A 20,375-nucleotide genomic window follows, 5' to 3' on the forward strand; every position below is an offset into this window, starting at 1 on the left:
GAGTACAGAGTAGAGTACAGTATAGAGTACAGAATACAGTACAGAGTAGAGTACAGAGTAGAGTACAGAGTAGAGTACAGAATACAGTACAGAGTACAGAGTACAGAGTAGAGTACAGAGTAGAGTACAGAATACAGTACAGAGTACAGAGTACAGAGTAGAGTACAGAGTACAGAGTAGAGTACAGAGGGTCTCCAGAGGGTTCAGTCAGACATGTTTTGCAGACCAGTGTCAGTGAAGAAATTATTTAAATTACACAAACATAAGAGACAAACTCACACTTCCAGTCGTCACAGTCGCAGACGGTGCTGAGAGGAGGCTCCAGCACCCGAATGTAGACAAAAAGCGCAGAAACAAACTCAGTATTACGTGAAAGCGAGACGTTTATTATGGCTGATTGAGAAATACAAGGAGAACGGAGAAAACAACTACAACAAAAACTGGAAAAACTCAACATGAAAAACTCTAAATGTGAAACTTGGCATACATAGATACCTGGAACATGGAGACTTGACGCACAAGACAACAGACGACGTGACACTGAACAGAGGAAGACAGAGGACCTAAATGCAGCAGGTCCAGTTAGCATCAGCTGAAGGTCGTCAGGTCCTGCACAGATCACCTGAGGCTGAGAAGAGTCCCACAGGTCTGGAAAACCTCCTGTGTGCTACCAGTGCCAAGGACTCCACATCCCAATGACCTCAACAGCTACAGGCCGGTGGCTCTGACATCCCACCCGATCAAGACCCTGGACACCGGTCCTGGTTCAGCCCCTGGTGAGCTCATCACTGGAACCACTTCACCTGGAGACCGCTGGGAGCACTGTGTTCATGTTCTTTGATTTCTCCAGTGCCTTCAACACCATTCTTCCCACAGTCCTGAAGGACAAGCTGGAGACTCAGGAGTGGACCGTCACCTCACTACATGGATCCTAGACTACCTCACTACGGTATGTGAGGACTCAGGGCTGTGTGTCGGACAGTACGGGGGCCCCACAGGGAACGCTTCTGGCTCCGTTCCTCTTCACCATCTACACTGCAGACTTCTCCCACAACTCCACCCAGTGCTTCCTGCAGAAATTATTTGACGTCTCTATAATAGTCGGCCTTATCACTGATGGGGACGACAAAGAGTACCAAGAACTGACCCATGGTTTTGTGGACTGGTGCCGGCAGAACTACCTCCAGATCAACACCAGTAAAACCACGGAGCTGGTGGTAGACCTCCACAGGCACAAACATCCTCCACCGCCACCACCGAACATCCAAGGTATGGATCTTATCTTATCTTATCTTATCTTATCTTATCTTATCTTACACAGAAGAGTAATGAGGGAAGTGGAAACACCTGGAAACACAGCTGACACAAATGAACATGATGCCACAGGGGAAGCAAAACTAAACACACTGAACATGGAAACACAAGACTGATTGACAACTGGACGTGGGAAACACAGACATGAAGCATAAAGCACACTGGGAAGATTGAATGATACACAAGGAGAGGAACATGGAAACAGATAAGGGGAATGAAGATATAACTAAAAATCATGCAGGAGGACAAGACAGGCTTTCACAGGAAACAGAAAACAACACACACACAGGGGAGCATGGATGAAATTGTATCTAAACAAACCTAACTAAGACACACTAATAACAACACACGAACCTACCATTACTCTGATACATCATAAGAAATCAAATATACAAAATAAACTTGCTGCGTCACAGACTGAGCGCCCTGACAACAGAGCTCGGTACACTCAGTACTGTACGTGAATGTGATGTCTCATAGTGTGAGAAAACAAACCAGACAGCAACCAAAACCCAGAAGGCAGACACGCCCAACAACTGAGCTTTCAGTAGAGACGCGTCGAGCCTTGACGCTGCCAGTGATGCTGATCTTGAACAAAGCACGATTCCTCTGCAGGGCCTGCAAGAAGCAGCTGCCAAACCAACACGTAGCCCCCCAGGCAGGGTGGACGGGGTCATCACACTAGAACAATACCATTGTAGTATTGATGGAGGCTGTGAAGGAGATTTATGAATTTATCCAACTGCCTGCACCACAGAGCATGAAAGTCAGACTGCAGCAGATCAACACAAAGTGCTGCAGAGCTTCCTGCAGCTTCTCCTGTGGTCAGTGTGGCTCCTTTTAGTTTGTGGGTGAGATTGTGACTTCAGCCTCGACTGGCTAGTGAAGAGTAGACGACGGCATTATCGACTTCCTCCACGTGCCTGTGAAAACCAAGAGAAAACTCCACATGAGCGCCATAAAAACATCTGGGGTTAGAGTGAGCGCCCACATCTGGCTCCCAACAGGGCTGAGCCCCCCGCACCACAGTTACACCACTGTAATGTTTGCAGACGATACCACGGTGGGGGGACTCATTTCTTGGGGGGGGGTGAGTCAGTCTACTGCGTTCTTTTATTCTTCTTTTGCAGATTTGTGTCTCTATTTTGTTGTTCAATGCTTTGTTGCTACAATGACAATAAAGATTCTGATTGTGATGATTGGAAAATTCCATATGTGAAAAAATAAAGAGCCACGAAGTCCAAGAGTTAGAATTAACTGCTGTTTGTAGCTACTGTTAGCTGTTAGCTGTGTTTTATGTTTGTAGGGTAAACGAACAAGTAAAAACAAGTAACAAGTAATAATGATGTTTGTAACTTTTATTCATTTTAATTTAGTTCCTCTGATTTTCTTCTTACGTGTCTGTTTCTCACCTGAAAATCTAAAACACTACAAGCATCAAGCAAAGTCTTTCCATCCTCACAGCTGAACAGCTGTCGGTCCTACCTGCTCCTCTCATGGCTGTGTCTGAACTGCACCGAGGCGTAGCTGACGTCCTCCACAGCTCGGCTGGTTTCCTGTCGGTGACTTTCTTCTTGGATGCTGCTGTAGATGTCATGAGGATGCTGAAAACAGCCAGAAATACAGACGCGTGTAAAGCCATCACTGCCGAGCTCCCCGGCCCGATCCCTAACCGTATGAACCAATATCTTACGATCAACTATTATTATGTTTTTGACCATTAATTGCAAAGACTTTGGAGAACCATTAAAGGAAAACAACGTTTAGGATTACAGTCACTGAGAACCATTTAGATTTCACGTAGTCGTAGACAGATCATAATCTCCCCTCTGTGCTCATTTAAGATGAAATATTCTACGAGAGTCCGAAATTATCTTTGAAATCATAACTCACCTTTGGCTCCGTCTCACCTCCATCAGCTCTCTGATGCTCTGCTGCTGCCAGCTTCCTGTAACAATATGACTGTCATGTCAACAGGAACCAGAAGATCTATCAAAAATCATGAATGTAGAAAATCAGGGGCAAAGAGAAATTGCATTATCATGCAAAAAAACCCAAAACATTTATGTGTTTTGTTGTTTCTGTGTGTCTGCAGCTGATTTCCCACAAACTCAGGCAGCTTCCACGGTTGTCCTTTCACACAAACACAGCAGGAGCTTATCTGCTTTGTGTACACCAGTGGAAATAGTGTGAATTAGGAGAAGTAGCTGCTCGGACGGAGTGAGCAGGAGGCCGTGCTGAACCAGAGTTTTTACCACATTTCTCACATGTAACTCACAGAAAACATAAACTGACCTTGACTTGCTGCCTCGACATTATTTTGTCTTATTGTATCACAATTATGTGCCAGAGACCAGCTTCGCTTCCCCTTCTCCTCCGTTGTGGTCATCAGCACATAACAATAATTTAATGTAATTCTTTCTTGGATACTTGTTTGTCTTTTGACTGTTACGCACAACAGATTCTTTCATTATGCAAAAGTTTAATAATGAACAGACTAAATTCATCTTCTCAGATCGAGGTTTAGAACATTTTGAACCCAAAATATCTTTTCTGCACTGTGGTGAAAGTTTATGCACCGATTTGTATGATTTCTGTGTAAAAGTGTGCTTTAAACATCTTTCATTTTATACATTACTATCATAATCCTAGAGCAGTTCAGAGCTGCAATGCTTGTGTAAAAATAAACGCAGAGTTGACAGTTCTCGCTGCTGCTTCTCCCACTTACATTTGGGGAAATGACTTATATAAAAATGCAGGCAAGTATTCATCAATACTTCGTGTTTATAGTTCTGATATGTTTCCGCTCATGTTCAAAACTTTCTGCACACAAAACATGTCACACACGTCTGTGTTTCCTGTGACTTTTTGGGATCATTATCATTAAAATAACACTCATAAAATAAAACAAAAAATATAATTTACAGTGTGTGTGTGTGTGTGTGTGTGTGTGTTTGTGTGTGTGTGTGTGTGTGTGTCCTTTAAGATTCTTTACACATTAAAAACCACCAAAATGTTAAAAATTTTAAATGTAGAAGAAACATAAAGTGTGATTTGTACCTTCTGATGATGAAGATGAAGAGTATGAATGCGATGACAGCCAGCAGGACACCCGACACCACGCCGACTATCAGAGGCAGGTTACCATCAACTGTAAAAATCAGAAATAATTCATAAAGAAATTTACAAATAAAGAAACAGACTAGACAAAAATCCCCTTGTTCTCCAAAAAACTGTAAACTTTTATTTATTTTTGCATCATTTATGGTTACGTTGTTTGTGGTTTTCCATATAATTTATCATGAAGATATCTAGAAATCCTCACACACCAGTCTGGTTTCCCTTCATCGGCTTACTGTGGAAATTCAAATGTTTTTAAATATTTTAATTGCATTTAAATCCCTGCAAAGCCCGACTCCTCCCCACATAACAGACCTGCTGAGACCTTGTTGCTCTCTGCGTTTTAACTGTTCAATACTCTGCGTTTAAATCCAGAGGTGACCAGGCTTGCAGCTGTGGCGCCTCTGAAACAGTCTTCATCAGAACGGCTGAATTAGTGGTTTGTTTTAAACAGCAGCTGAAGCTCATTTTTAGAGGCTCACTCCTTCTTTATCTTTCACACTCTGGCTACTTTACACCGAATATCCATGAACGAATAGAAGTATGCTTGAATCTCTCTGTTCTATAAAGTGCTCTACTGACTGACATCAGCCCCCTCTGCTGTGTATTAGAGAAACGCCTGCAGTGTATTTACAGTTTGTGTAATATCTGAAAAAGATACCAGGCTGTCGTTCCTCCGCCTCCACCTGCAGGCTGTACGGCTCAGAGAGAGTCTCCATGATGCTCTTCAGAGCACAGGTGTAGTTCCCAGAATCCTCTGCAGTCACATTGTCGAGCTCAAGAGAGGAGCCAGTGTCTGAGAGGGCGTGGCCATCTTTGAACCAGGTGACCTCCAGTTGGTGGAAAGTGCAGACTGAAGCGCAGAGCAGTGTGACGGTTTCACCTCTGCTCACCTTTTTATCATCACTGGAGCTGATTATTCTCATTTTAGACCCATCTAAAATCAAAGTGATCATTACTTTCATTGAACGCTCATTTATGTTTTTTTTATTAATGTCAGGATATTTTTCTCTCACCAACAACTCTGACAGTCACTCCTGTCTGGTTAGTAAAATGTCCTTTAACATGATCAGCTTCCATCCTGAAGCGAAAGCTTGCGTTGTCTCTCTGCTGAACATCTCTGATCTGTAAAGTGCAGTTTGTCTTCTTGTCTCCCAGATATTGATAACGAGGATCGATGTTTGCTGAGTTACTGTCATACACAGATGGAGTGCTGTCCTGACAGACTGGATGGTTCTTACACCAGCGGACTCTGATGATCTTTAGAGGAACTTCTCTCTGACCATCACTGAAAGACTTCAGAGGTGTGAAGGTGCAGGGGAGGGTGACAGTGGACCCTCTGACAGCACAGGTAGACGTGAAAGGATAGACCACAGTTTGACCCACAGCACCTGGAAACAGATGGTATAGAAGTAATTATATGTATATGTTCACAGGCGTGAGTTTCTCAAAATGGGCTCATTGAGTGCAGCACGGATAAGATCTTGGAGAGGCTACGGCTGCTGTGAATACTCAGAATAAGATCTCTGACTGCAGACTGGATACATCTCGGAAGGGCTCGCTCGGAATAACATCTCTGGGCGCAAATTGGATGACATCTCGGGGAGGCACACTGCCGTGAGTTCTCAGAATCGGCTCTTTGAGCACAAGAAATGACAACATCACAGAACGCAAGTATGGCGAAGCTCGCGGCTCTCCGACGGGAGATTGAGAGACCGGTGTTGGACTGTAGAACTGCTTTGAAATTCATATGAGCTGTTCGCACTAAAGTAAAAAATACCATCACTTATGCGGAGACCCTCTCGGCACCAGCTGCAAGGCCGGAGCTGAACAAAACACCCTGATGACGACTGTGTTGAGTCTGTTCCTTCCCATTCCATGCAAGGCCACCTGGGTTGGCTGGAAGACTGTTTACTTAGCCTGGCAGGACGAAGGACACTGTCTCAGCTGAACTATGGACACGCACACACATACATATACTGATAAGCACTCACTGACGCATCACCCTCCCTATCCCGGATCCAACGCCACCTCCAATGCTTACCTCCCCTCTGATGTGGACATCGGGTCAGCTGGAGGCGCAGTCGAAGATTGCAGCGGTCCCAGATCAGATGTACACACTGGAACTCTTCCCCATGTTGCTGTCTGTGTTTATTGTGCTATGGTGTGTTGATATCTGTGCATTCCTGTATTATCCTTCTGTGTTACACATTTCAATGTTTTTTCCTGCTACCTGGCCTGACCTGTCTCCCCAATGTGATGTTTCTGTATTGTATGTACGGTCGGCAAGGTCTGTCATCTCGGTTGTGGGCAAAAGACCTGCAACTGACAAATAAAGGCTATCTCATCATCTCGTCACTATAACTACTGATGCAATAACACATGCTGAAGCCCACCGTAACATCCTGCAAGTGTTCCAAGGAACACAACACGTATTAAACATGCAAACCATCATTTCACTAGCTGGGCCCACGTCCTCGTTTTAGGTTTGACAGTGTTTGAGTAGGTAAAGGTGATGCTTGGACATGAATTGAGCTGCGGTTTGGGGAAGGCCTCCAAGGATGGAGTGGGGCACGTAAACGAGAATGAACAGCTTGCAGAAACCTATATAGATGACAACAGGAAGGAGCGTGTTTAGAGGCGTGGTCCTGCTCCTGAAATTTTGATACATAATCTCCAACGAATAAAGCTCACGTGTGCTTTGCATGGTTCACTGTTAAGGTAGCGGGCCACTGATAGCGCCATCTAGTGGTCGCTATGACACTGAAAGGCCTACATGAGGACATCAGGCCATGTAGTTTATCGAGTATGGAGGGCGCTGAGCTAGAAGGATGTTCAAACCATGGACTTATTATTGTATAGCAACAAAAAACATGTATAAGAAATAAAGTGTTTTTCTCTCTGTCTATCGATTTCCTCACACACCAGTGTTTGTTCTCCCTCACATCTCCGGCCTGACATACGAGCAGATGAGTTGAGGATGTACAGCCTGTGAAATGAAATTATACGTCTATCTGTACTTATATTGCAAAATTAAATATTGAAGCAGTTACTCAGCTACATTTACCTGAAAGCTTTAATCATTCGTGTGTTACATTAGGATTGTGCCACGAAGAGTTTATGATATTGTGTAATATTGTGTTAAAGTAAACTTTCTTCAACCTCTTTTGACTGAGATTCATTATAGATATTATTATGTAAACATTTCTGCGAGTTTTCTGAATTCCTGCAGAGTGAAGTAAGACTCACTGACAGCTGTCACACACACCACACAACACTTATTAGGCTCAGGCAGCAGTTACTTTGTCACATTTGTCACAGTAAGTTTAAACTGTTTTTTGTTTTTTTTTTCATTAATGAATGAAATGTTAAAAAAAGCAAATATGTTTCATAGCAGTGCAGCCAGGGTCATCATTTCAGCAAAAAGAGAAAAACAATGAGGTCATAAATTCTTTTACACTAATAAATCTGCTCAGACGCCCTTCTGCTTTCTTCTTTCCTGTTCCTGTGACAGTGTCGGCTTTCTCTGGAGGTTAAAAACTAATAAAAGCATCACTTCAGTCTCACCTGTCAGGAGGAACATGAAGCTCCACAGAGTCTTTTCAGTGCAAACTGCCATTCTCAGTCCTCTGCTGACGTCCTTCAGTTTAACCTTCTGCTGCTTCTGCTGGAGCGAGAGAGAGAGCGATGGCTAACAAGCAATTGTCTGGTGGTGTTTGTGACTGTCTGTCCCAATGTCACTTTCAAACTTCCTTTTATTTCAGCAACTCTTTTCTCTTTGACTCTGTTTCGTAAAGTTGCTAACTCCCTCTTTTAAAGTAACTTCCTTTCTTACAAAACGCTGTCACTGTTTTTAACGTAATTTCTAAAAACAGTGACTGTGTGAAGAAACTCCCATCATGCAGCAGTAAGAGGTGTTTCTTTCCACTGTTGAACCTGTGGTGGTGGTTGGAGAAACATCAGTGACCAGGTTATGTTGGCGTCGCCCCCACTGATGGACACACTTTGTCCTAGTTTGTGTGGCCTTACGAACCCAACAGTGAGATCTTAAGAGATCCAGCCTGCGGCTCTTCAATGGGGTGTCACAGGGTCCCCAGAAAAAAACATTGTAAATGTAAAATAATAAAATAAATATTCTTCTGTAGCAATAACAAAGTATAACATAAATTATTCTGTAGCAATTACACAAGAATATCCAGTAATGTCCCTGCCTACAATTAAACACATTCACTTACCGAAAATCATCTGCTGTGGCAAACGGGTGCAAGCCTTTGACCACAAACTGAGTCACTGCTCGGTGACGTTCGGCTATCCTGCCTGAAAGGAGACGCTACCGGTAGACTGCAGCGAGAACTGCCAGCATCTGAGCCAGACTCTGTCTCATCATGGTCACTAAATGCACAGTAATGGCAGGTTTGTAATAAGGCAGATCGCGCTAACATAATATGTTAGTTGATTATTTACCTGCCGCATTAACGGGAGAGGACGTGCAAACGTTACCGCTGCTGCTGGGTTGAGATTCACGAGTCCAGAATTAAAAACACGACATTCATTTAAGGTCATCGCGTGTTTGTGAGCAAATGCTTTTGCATATTCGTAGTGTTTCCTCCCTTAAATGAAATATCTACTTTGCAAGTATTGCAAGTTGCCCTGTTGTCATCCGTTCTCGTAAAGTGTAACCAAACTTTTTAGTGTTTGAGCCGCTTAGCCGCCGTGTTTCCTGCCAGGTAAATGACGCTCCGCAACGTGGTGACGTCATTCGGGGCGACTGGAATCGATAAGGGAATTGTTTGCAAAAATGGCAAACAACTCCAAGGAATTGAAACAGTGGGAACCGGTTCTCAACAAGAACCGGTTTTCGATACCCATCCCTACTGATAACATCCTACAATGAGTTGAAACATTAACTTGTTATTTATTCCTGCTTAAAACAGGTTATTAATGGTTACAAAATCTTATTTGGTTTTCGTATGTACTAGAGATGGACCGATCCGATATTACATATCGGTATCGGTCCGATACTGACCTAAATTACTGGATCGGATATCGGAGAAAAATAAAAAATGTAATCCGATCCATTAAATATCACGAAAGCACCTCACAAAACTTGCAACACGCCGTAACTCGCCTCAGAACGTCGGAGCAGTATGCATCACGTGATAGAGCAGCTGTGGCATGCGGGACCTGTCGGTGGTCTGGATAGCATTTGGAGCTTCGCTAGCAACCCGGCATTTCATCTCCGACAAAGTTATCCCCGAGAGAAGTAAAGCAAGTGTGTAAGTCCATCTCTGAATGTTTGTAAAGCATTCCTGCGTTAAGCTTAACAAGCGACTGCCTCTCGCTCTCCGGCTGCTACTTCAATCGTGAAACTGCTTAAATCAGCTGATCGGCTTTTCTGTCGCGAGTCTGTCTCTCGTTTGTTTTTGGTCCACTTTGCACCAGAAAGAGGAAACCAGCGGCTGAACAACAGCAGCACGTTTAAGCTTGATAAGCTGTTGTTACAATTTATTTAATATTACTTTCTACACCAGGATCTTTTTCCACGTAGCTGACGGCTGGTAACTGTGAAGGGGCGGATCTAGCAAAGTTTAGCCAGGGGGGCCGATAGGGCATTAACTGGGAAAAGGGGGCACAAAGACATACTTTTCTTTCTTATTCTCATTTAAAATGTCTAGCTTTTAATAAATAATTATCTGACACCCAAAGTTTTAATTTGATGTAAAATGAATAGAAGTCAATTACTGTATATAGTGACTATTAAGTCTAATATATATACCCTAGTAAGCTATAGTACATTTTCCTTTGGGAAGGTACCATCTGTGCAGTCTGCAATTTTGTTGAAGAAAGATGTTGAATCTATTTAATATTTCTTGAAAAATAATTGATTTCTGTGCATTTTTTTTCACACTGCATCAAATTAAGGTTGATTACGTTGATTAAGCATCATGAGGTGGAGCGTGAGGGGTGGTTCCCTATTTTTTATTTATTTATTTTTGTTGTTGCTGGGAGTTGGAACCCTATTAGTTAGGTTGCTTAATATTTACGCTAAGTACTCTTTAAAATACCAGAATAGGGAGGATGGTGTAGGTCTAAGTTTATTAGATTGATCAGTATTGCTGAACTATGAAATATTTTTTTTGTATACAGGTATAACAGAATAGCTTTAGTGTAGTTGTTGTTTTAAACTTGAGTATGAACTTGCAGACTTGCAAAATGCAGCAAGATATTTTAAAAAACAGTTTTGTTGATTAAAAAACACTATATCGGATTCATATCGGTATCGGCAGATATCCAAATTTATGATATCGGTATCGGTATCGGACATAAAAAAGTGGTATCGTGCCATCTCTAGTATGTACCTGTTTTCAGTGATATCAACTTTAATAGTTGTTAATAGTTAACACTATGTGTTAACAGACCTCTTTGCAGTAAATCATCCCTGTTATTAATCTCTGTCTCTCTTCCACAGCATGTCTTTATCCTGTCTTCCTTCTTTCACCCCAACCAATCACAGCAGATGGCCCCGCCCCTCCCTGAGCCTGGCTCTGCCGGAGGTTTCTTCCTGTTAAAAGGGAGTTTTTCCTTCCCACTGTCGCCAAAGTGCTCATAGGGTTTCTCCATTTCCTCTGTGGAATATTTACCTTACAGTATACAACACCTTGACACAACTGTTATTGTGATTTGGTGCTGTATAAATAAAACTTAGTTGAATTGAATTCCTGCTACTTCTGGTTTCTACTGGTTTTGCTACTCGATACTGTGCTCTTGAAGCAGATATGTTTAAGGGCCCTGTTAAAGGTAAAAATAGTGACACTAATGCTGAGTGTTGACCAGAGACGATGTAAGAGAGAGACATTAAAAACTCGTGAGCTGAAATCTACTGAAGAATTCTGAAACATAAGCAAAACATCCAGTGGAAGAAATAAAAACTCAGAAAACTTTGAGCCTTGTTGTTTATGTGCTGACCACTGAAATAAAGGTTTACATAGATAACACTGTCATGATGGTGAGGTTTGATTTTAGAAGGACTTGACTTGGACTTCTGATTCAATTCAGTTTAATTTATATACATCACCAATAAACAACAATAACCATTCAAGGCACCCTGTACTCTAACGCTAACGCCAGCACATGCTCGACGAATATGTAAGCTCACATTTTTGGCTCCACTCCTAATTTTACAGCTTATTAAGAGACTTCCTGTACAGGTACATGGTTCCCTGGAGGAATTCCTCCCTTTTCTCATCCTTGCTTTTATCATTATAAACATCCATCATGTATCTGTGCATCTCTTTGGTATCGACAGGGCTCCACAGGCCCTCCTCCACCATCAGCTGCAGTTCATGCTCCATAGATGTTTTGTATTTGTTTCCAGACTCGGACTTTGGGTCCACTCTGGACATGCAGACGTAGCCCCCTGAAGGAGAAAAAAACAACAAAACCACAACAATTTATGACCTTTTTCGTTTTTTTGAAAAACAGAAAGTTTGCTCAGGTTTGCTGGACACTGTAGGATGTGCTCCAACGTCAGGAGAGCATGAGTCCTCTGCCACATGCTGTCACATATCGTGTGTTTTTATTCATCTGAGGTCCCATTTACTGTCATTTGAAGACCCAACAACAACCAGATTATTTTTATATATATATACCAGCACGCCCCTGCGGGCGGTTTATCCTTCAAGCTCGGGTCCTCTACCAGAGGCCTGGGAGCATGAGGGTCCTGCGCAGTATCTTAGCTGTTCCCAGGACCCAGTAAGGGTCCTAAGGCTATGCTAAGCAAGCCTACTGCAGACATGAGCGAGACAGATAAATATGAAGGCATGCCGGCTCGGACGTTGCCCGGATCAACAAGGTCCGCGTCAGGTGTTGAAGAACCAGGGCACCCTGACGAAAAGTGGGCGTTGTTGGAATGCTACTACGCAAGTAACCCCGGCGGAAGGGGCTACATGAATAGGATGAGGGACCTATGGATTCTTCGATACCCAACATCCACAATGACGGCGAAACAACTAGTAGCTCAGTGTTCCAACATTCGAAAGAAGGGACTGCTCTCACAGCTAGAGATTGACGAGGTACAACACAAATGCTACGGCAAGGAGGAGTCAGGACGCCAGGTCAGGGGGGAGATATCATCACCCCCACCCGAGATTGGGTACATAGCCCCAAGTGCGATAGGAGAAGGATCGTTGAGTGCGAGAGGAACTGACCTGAAAAATAGGATCATGGCCAAGCTTGAAACCTGGATCCCCCGTAACCGGTTACCAAGATTACGTGAAGTACCCTCAGAAGGTCTGCTAGATGATGTTAATGCAGCACTACAGACAATACCTACAACCACGATTACCGACACTAACAAGCTGATCTACAATACGGCAGCAGTGATCAGTGAGATGCTTGGCTACAAGTTGAACAGCCACAAGGGGCAGTACCCTCCATGGAGAAGGAGGCTAGAGGGCAAGATCAAAGTAGCACGGAGGGAGGTTAGCCAACTAACGGAGTTGCAGAAAGGTGCGACAAAGAAGGTGCATAAGAAATACAGCAAGCTGTCCATACCTGAGGCCTTGGAAACTGCCAAGCAAAGACTCACAGCCTTGGCCAGCCGCTTGAGGAGGTACACCAGAGAGATAGAAGGCAGGAGAATAAACCAGCTGTTCGCCACAGAACCAGCAAAGGTGTACTCTCAGTGGCAAGGGAACAATAATAATAAGAGAACAGCACCACCAAGGCCGGAGATGGAGCAATACTGGAAGAGCATATGGGAGAAGGACGCAACCCATAACGGCAATGCTCAGTGGCTAGAGGATCTGAGGGCAGACCACAGCGACCTCCCTGAACAGGGTCCAGTAACCACAGTGGAAGATATCCAAGAAAGGGTCTCCAGTATGAAGAGTTGGACAGCACCAGGGCCCGACATGGTTCACGCCTACTGGCTGAAGAAGCTGACTGCACTCCACGAGCGTCTGGCAGCACAAATGAACCAGCTGCTAGTTAACGAGAGACACCCGGAATGGCTAACCGAAGGTCGAACGGTCCTGATCCCCAAGGACCCCAAGAAGGGACCGGTCCCCTCCAACTACCGACCAATAACCTGCCTCAGTACTACATGGAAGCTCCTGTCAGGCATCATATCGGCTAAGATGAACAGGCACATGGGTCAATACATGAGCGGGACACAGAAAGGAATTGGCAAGAATACCAGAGGCGCAAAACACCAGCTACTGGTAGACAGAACAGTCAGCCGAGACTGCAAGACCAGACTGACCAACCTGTGCACTGCCTGGATTGATTACAAGAAGGCCTATGACTCAGTGCCCCACAGCTGGATACTGGAATGCTTAGAATTGTACAAGATCAATGGGACCCTAAGAGCCTTCATCAGGAACTCAATGGGGATGTGGCGTACAACACTAGAGGCCAACTCCAAGCCCATAGCACAAGTCACCATCAAGTGTGGGATCTACCAAGGAGATGCTCTGTCCCCACTGCTGTTCTGCATAGGCCTGAACCCCCTCAGTGAGATCATTAACAAGACTGGCTACGGATACCGACTACGGAACGGAGCAGTTGTCAGCCACCTCCTGTACATGGATGACATCAAGCTGTATGCCAAGAGTGAACGAGACATCGATTCACTGATCCACACTACCAGGCTATACAGCAATGACATTGGAATGTCGTTCGGACTGGAGAAGTGTAGTCGGATGGTAACAAAGAGAGGGAAGGTAGTCAGAACTGAGGGGATTGAACTACCAGAAGGCAACATTGCAGACATAGAGGACAGTTACAAGTACCTGGGGATCCCGCAGGCGAATGGGAACCATGAAGAGGCCGCTAGAAAAGCTGCAACCACCAAGTACCTGCAGAGGGTCAGGCAAGTCCTGAGGAGTCAGCTGAATGGTAAGAACAAGATCCGGGCCATCAACACGTACGCCCTGCCCGTGATCAGGTACCCTGCTGGGGTAATAGGCTGGCCAAAGGAGGAGATAGAAGCCACTGACATAAAGACAAGAAAGCTCCTTACCATGCATGGAGGGTTTCACCCCAAGTCCAGCACCCTGAGGCTGTACGCTAAGCGGAAGGAAGGGGGCCGGGGACTGGTGAGTGTCAGCACCACAGTCCAGGATGAGACAACGAACATCCAAGAATACATTGGGAAGATGGCCCCAAATGACCGAGTGCTCAGTGAATACCTCAGGCAGCAGAAACCCAAGAAAGAGGAGGAAGACGAGGAACCATCATGGAAGGACAGGCCCCTGCACGGTATGTACCACCGGCAGATAGAGGAGGTGGCTGATATCCAGAAATCCTACCAGTGGCTGGACAAAGCTGGACTGAAAGACAGCACAGAGGCACTAATCATGGCAGCACAAGAACAAGCTCTGAGCACAAGATCCATAGAGGCTGGGGTCTATCACACCAGGCAAGACCCCAGGTGCAGGCTGTGTAAAGATGCCCCAGAGACAATCCAGCACATAACAGCAGGGTGCAAGATGCTAGCAGGCAAGGCATACATGGAACGCCATAACCAAGTGGCCGGCATAGTGTACAGGAACATCTGTGCCGAGTATAACCTGGAAGTCCCGAGGTCAAAATGGGAGATGCCCCCAAGGGTGGTGGAGAATGACCGAGCTAAGATCCTGTGGGACTTCCAGATACAGATGGACAAAATGGTGGTGGCTAACCAACCGGACATAGTGGTGGTAGACAAACAGAAGAAGACGGCCGTAGTGATCGATGTAGCGGTTCCGAATGACAGCAATATCAGGAAGAAGGAACACGAGAAGCTGGAGAAATACCAAGGGCTCAGAGAAGAGCTCGAGAGGATGTGGAGGGTGAAGGTAATGGTGGTCCCCGTGGTAATCGGAGCACTAGGTGCGGTGACTCCCAAGCTAGGCGAGTGGCTCCAGCAGATCCCGGGAATAACATCGGAGATCTCTGTCCAGAAGAGCGAAGTCCTGGGAACAGCTAAGATACTGCGCAGGACCCTCAAGCTCCCAGGCCTCTGGTAGAGGACTCGAGCTTGAAGGATAAACCGCCCGCAGCGGCGTGCTGGGTGTTGTTTTTTTTTATTTTGTTATTTATATATATCCTTAGCAGGTGTGTGGTGGTCTGTCTAAAAATCTCCAAAGGTTTATTCTGTTCATCTGGTCGTAGCGTTTTGTGGGAGAAACGTTTCGTCACTCATCCAATTGACTTCTTCAGTCTCAGCTGACTGCAGGTTTCCAACCTTATAAACAGGACATTTGCATAATGACTGAAACCAGCCCACTGAAGGAACAATGGCCTGGGAGGTCAGTTCCTTCATTATGATTATGCAAATTCTCATGACCATTGATCAGCAACGCATACAGATCAGTACTTAAAGGTCTGACTCTCATCATCCACTGGAGGATAAACTGGGTTTCATCAGTGAGTAAATGTGGTTATCCCGGCTGGATGTTTGTCAAAGTTGGGAAGGCGCCAAAAGAAAGCTCCAACTGATCCAGGAGAGAAGGACAACCGCTGCCTGAGCGAAAACCTGTAGTGATTCCATATGTGTCAGGAGTATCAGAGCAGCTGAGATGCATTTTTTCTAAACACCGGGTCTCTGTGGCTTTCAATCCCCAAAACACGCTGCGCCAAAAACTGGTCCACCCCAAGGATCGGGTCCCCCGACACAAACAGAGTAACATAGTGTACGCTGTTAAGTGCAGGAGGATTGCCAGGATTTATACATCGGGGAAACCAAACAACCTCTGGCAAAGCGGATGGCACAACACAGAAGAGCCACCTCGTCAGGCCAGGACTCTGCAGTCTATTTACACCCACAGGCCAGCGGACACTCTTTCAATGATGAGGATGTAACATCCTGGACAGTGAGGAACGCTGGTTTGAGGGCGGAGTCAAGGAGGCCAGTTATGTGAAAAGGGAAAGACCATCTCTGAATCGAGGAGGGGGTCTAAGGGTACATCTGTCCCCATCTTACAATGCTGTGATTGCAGCCATTCCCCAACTCTCTGTGAATGGGACTCATGGCCTTTGATCAGTGGTTGTTGATCAGTGGTCATGACAATTTGCATAATTAAGATTAAGGAACTGACCTCCCAGCCCATTGTTCCTTCAGTGGGCTGGTTTCAGTCATTATGCAAATGTGCTGTTTATAAGGTTGGAAACCTGCAGTCAGCTGAGACTGAAGAAGTCAATTGGATGAGCGACGAAACGTTTCTCCCACTGAAAACGTCCGGATGAACAGAATCCACTTTTGGAGATTTACTTACCTGAATGCATGCATCAAGACGTCTTCTAAAAATCACATCACAGCATTGATTATGTTATTATTGAAAGCTAAAGAAGAGTCTGAGTTCATCACATCAGATAAATGGTTTTAGATTAAATGGAAAAAAAATATCTCACTCAGATTAACATCAGTTTGTTTGTTTGAAAGTTGGTTGGTTACCTGGTTTAGTAGCTTTGCAGAGCTCCCTGATAACGCTGACCGGCACGTAATCATCACGTAAAGCACCAGTAATGATCACCACATCAAACCCACCTGAAACCAGAAGCAGACCAGGAGGGAGAGGAGTTAGTAAAATGAGTTATTTAGAGTTATTAGTTAGAGAGAAGTTAGTTACAGAGGAATTAGAGGAGTTGGTTGTTTTGGGGTGAAAAGTTGGCATTGTCACGTTGTGGGTTTTTCTACGTTTTGGTTCCTCTTTTGTTTTGCACTTCTTTCTCGTGTAATGTTCTCGTGTTCCTTCCTCTATCGTGTCTTTGCAGTAAAGCCTCCTGTGTTCCTCTGTAAGTGTTTTTAGTTTTAATCTTCATCTCATGGATAGTTTCCTGTTTTACTCTGTGAGGTTTTTTCATGTCTTGTTTTTGCTTTTACTGTTTGTCTTCCCCCCCTCTTTCTTCTGTTTCTGATCCGTGATGCGCTGCAGTTTCAGACCATTATTGACATAAATATATTTTGAGCATCTAACTAATCGATATCCTCAATAAAAGTATTTTTTATATTTATAAAATTAAATAGGTAGCAAAAGTTTTGACTACATCAGCATTAGCACCGCCCCCTGACTGTAGCAAATGAATGATCAAATAGTTAATAGTTAAGTAATTAACTATCTTTTAAAGTAAAAAAAAAACATTTTTAAGTTATTAATGACCAATTTCATTACTTATGTATTTATTTAGTTTTTTTATTTTGGCACTTTCAGTCCCCCATATTCTATAAAACCTCAGGTGTTGTTATTCTCAATTGTGTTGTTTTACTATCAGCTGGCGGTGCTGTCTTCTTGTCTGTGGTGCTAATGTGTCTGTCGGGTTATCTGCTTTGTTAGCTCAGAGTGTGAGTGTGATGTACCAGTCTGTGCAGGCAGCGGGTCTGTTCCCAGTAAGGCCAGTTTGAGCTCCCGATAAAGGCCACTCTTAGCAGCTTGTTCCAGCATGCCCTTACTACCATCCACTCCCACAAAGTGTTTGAAGCCGAGGTCAAACATCTAAATACAGAGAAAAGACGATCAGTTCTGAGCCTGCTCCATGAACTCTGGATGTTCGTCTGAGGATGAATTTCACAGATTTTGAATAAGTGCTGAAATTTCCCACTTTCAAAAAGAATCACACGTAAGACGGTGAGTTCATGTTTGCATTTACTATTTTACAAAACTGATTTGGGATTCATTAAAATGTTATTGTTTTTCCATAATTAGATCAATCTGAACATGTCCTCACGAGTGATTCATAAAAATGCTGACCACAGTAAAACTTCCTGAATCCCATTTGTGACATCAGCATTTTAAACATCTACAGGTCTCAAATCAGCTCGGAGTGACGGCTCCTTCCAGCTATTGGAAGGTGCCACCTTCCAGAGTTTTCCAGTTATTGGTTCACCAGTTTTGCAGCCAGTCCAGATCCGCAGGCCACATCGAGAACCTGAGCGTCTCCACGACTTCCACAGAAGTGATTGTTCAGAAAATCTACGGCCAGCTGTGGTGCTCTGTACTTCATTGTCTCTGAATCCTGTCAACATAAAGCAGCGGAAAAAACAAAGTATTCTTATTGGCTGTTGGGATTTAGGCTGTCCAGTGCTGTTTTTGTCACACCCACATGTTTCAGATCATCAAACAAATGTGAACATTAGACAAACCGAGTAAACTGAAAATTTTTATTGATGATTTCATTTATTAGGGGAAAAACTTCCCAAATCTCCCTGCAACAATTGTCCCATAAATAATAACTAGTTGTGCCACACTTGGCGACAAGACCTGAAGTCAAGTGTTTGTGTTATCCTGCCACGAGTCTTTCACGTGTCTGCGGAGGAGCTCTGCTTACTCTTCTTTACAGAATTATTTGAATTTCCAGTTGTTTTCCAGCATGAGCAGCCTCTTTACGGCAATGCTCTGCTTGCTTTTTTCTTGTGACCTCCTGTGACATCATAACCATCTTCATCAGTTTTCCCGCGCTGCTCTCCTCCCTGAGTGTGTCCTGTCCTGCTCTCTTTCCTGTGGGACAGATGTCGCTCTCCCTCACGTATCCTCTGAAGCGTTTACATTTGGCACTCAGAGTGTCTCCACTAAATCAGATCTGATGGTGAATGTTCGGTGTTCATCGGGTCAGCTGTGCCACACAGAGTTTAGGTTTCAACGGCTCAATCTTCTGTAATAATGAAACTCTCCTCTGGATCGATCCTCCGTCGTCGGGGCTTTGTAACGCATTTCAGAGAGAAATAAGATGCGCTTACACTTTATTATTTCGTTCAGGAGTTTCTGCCTCATGAAACGACCTGACTGCATCTTTTTATATAAACTGGCATTTTTATAAATGAATCATTAGCTGATTTGCTCCACTGCTTTCAGTCATACAGCTGCGTCTCTTTGGTGAACTCTGGCAGCAGAGAACAGAGCGCACTGCGACCTAATCTGGGCTCGATAGATGACGATGCCAGCTCTGAGCGCTCATTTTGTATTTAAAACTTTCTTAGATTAAATAATCTGCTCTTACAACTCAATGTCAAACGAATAAACTGTGAACATTTCATCTGGTTTATCGAAGAACAAGAACAGCAGCTCACTCCGTCAGCTCCACACCTGTGAGTTTAGGGTTAGCGGGAGAAAATCTCAGGTCCAATCTGAAAGTTTTCGGGGGTTTTTGCTTGAGGTCAGGGCGGAAACATTCTGATTATTTGAGAAGAAACAAAGAAGAAACGGTAAGAACTGGTCTTCACTGCCAGACGGAGTCCAAAGACCAGTTAAAGCGCGTTTGATATTTATTTATTGGTTCACACAGTCAGCCCAGGAGGCCTTTCTTTCTCCTCACCTGTTCGTACGTCTCAGCCCAGCTGTTGTAAAAATCCGTAGTCTGCTGCGGATCGAAGCCTTCGCAGGACTGAAACATGACCCTCATATCGTCCACAGTTCTTCTGGAGCCCGACATGATGAGGAGCTGAGCTCAGACCTGGAGAGAGTGCAGCGGACTCACTGACACGTAGAGACCCGACTAACCTGACTGTGCCCCCCGGGCAGGTATGCACCACAAGTATCTTCGACACAGACAGGCTGCGTTGGTTTTAGCTGACTGCAGGAGAAAAATAAATGTTTAAGGTAAAGTATGACGACGGTTGATAGCTGTGGGTTTTTATTAATTACAGTGATCGATAAAAACGAACGATTCTCCGAGTCTGAGGCTGCAGTCCAAGCTGTTTAAAGGGATGACATCACTCATAAAAACATAAAACCATTTATTTTCTGAACACATGCACATTCCAGGGTTTGGGCTGCTGTGACTTCACATCTGAAAGAATACGAAGCATAAATGAAATGGATTCCTGAGTCTCTCTGCCTCTCATGGTGTAATGTAAAAAAGACCAAACATGGCAGCTCCTTTAAACTCGATGAGGATAAGAGTGAGCGGCTTCTAACAGATGAACAATGAGGTGACACTGAAAACGAACTAATCATTTGTCTGTT

The 20,375-nt window shown here is 44.3% G+C and overlaps 2 protein-coding genes across 2 annotated transcripts; both read right to left on the reverse strand.

The window, feature by feature from the left end:
* Window positions 1-365: 365 nt before the first annotated feature.
* LOC113032180 (uncharacterized) lies at window positions 366-8,391 on the reverse strand. Its single transcript, XM_026184889.2, has 7 exons — window positions 8,002-8,391; window positions 5,451-5,825; window positions 5,096-5,371; window positions 4,375-4,465; window positions 3,208-3,262; window positions 2,800-2,918; window positions 366-2,237 (listed from the first exon to the last, which is right to left on the reverse strand). Exons 1-7 carry the CDS (start codon window positions 8,051-8,053, stop codon window positions 2,180-2,182), a joined length of 1,026 nt encoding a protein of 341 aa, XP_026040674.2. The 5' UTR covers window positions 8,054-8,391; the 3' UTR covers window positions 366-2,179.
* Window positions 8,392-11,373: 2,982 nt separating this feature from the next.
* Window positions 11,374-19,970, reverse strand: LOC113031363 (methyltransferase-like protein 27). Its single transcript, XM_026183370.2, has 5 exons — window positions 19,726-19,970; window positions 18,301-18,429; window positions 17,774-17,909; window positions 16,871-16,963; window positions 11,374-11,851 (listed from the first exon to the last, which is right to left on the reverse strand). The coding sequence occupies exons 1-5, from the start codon at window positions 19,840-19,842 to the stop codon at window positions 11,613-11,615; spliced, it is 714 nt and encodes a 237-aa protein (XP_026039155.1). The 5' UTR covers window positions 19,843-19,970; the 3' UTR covers window positions 11,374-11,612.
* Window positions 19,971-20,375: the final 405 nt, after the last annotated feature.

Source organism: Astatotilapia calliptera, chromosome 11 (genome assembly GCF_964374335.1).
Source record: "Astatotilapia calliptera chromosome 11, fAstCal68.1, whole genome shotgun sequence".
NCBI lineage: Eukaryota > Metazoa > Chordata > Actinopteri > Cichliformes > Cichlidae > Astatotilapia > Astatotilapia calliptera.

Excerpts from the sequence above, each read along its gene's own strand:
- LOC113031363 (XM_026183370.2), bottom strand. The coding sequence starts at position 19,842 with ATGTCGGGCTCCAGAAGAACTGTGGACGATATGAGGGTCATGTTTCAG. Across the intron at positions 17,910-18,300 it reads CTGGACTGGCTGCAAAACTG|ATGTTTGACCTCGGCTTCAA; the intron begins GTGAACCAATAA and ends CTCTGTATTTAG. Across the intron at positions 11,852-16,870 it reads CTGCAAAGCTACTAAACCAG|GGGGCTACGTCTGCATGTCC; the intron begins GTAACCAACCAA and ends TTTCTCCTTCAG.
- LOC113032180 (XM_026184889.2), bottom strand. The coding sequence starts at position 8,053 with ATGGCAGTTTGCACTGAAAAGACTCTGTGGAGCTTCATGTTCCTCCTG. Across the intron at positions 4,466-5,095 it reads GGCGGAGGAACGACAGCCTG|TTGATGGTAACCTGCCTCTG; the intron begins GTATCTTTTTCA and ends TGATTTTTACAG. Across the intron at positions 2,919-3,207 it reads GAGGTGAGACGGAGCCAAAG|CATCCTCATGACATCTACAG; the intron begins GTGAGTTATGAT and ends GGCTGTTTTCAG.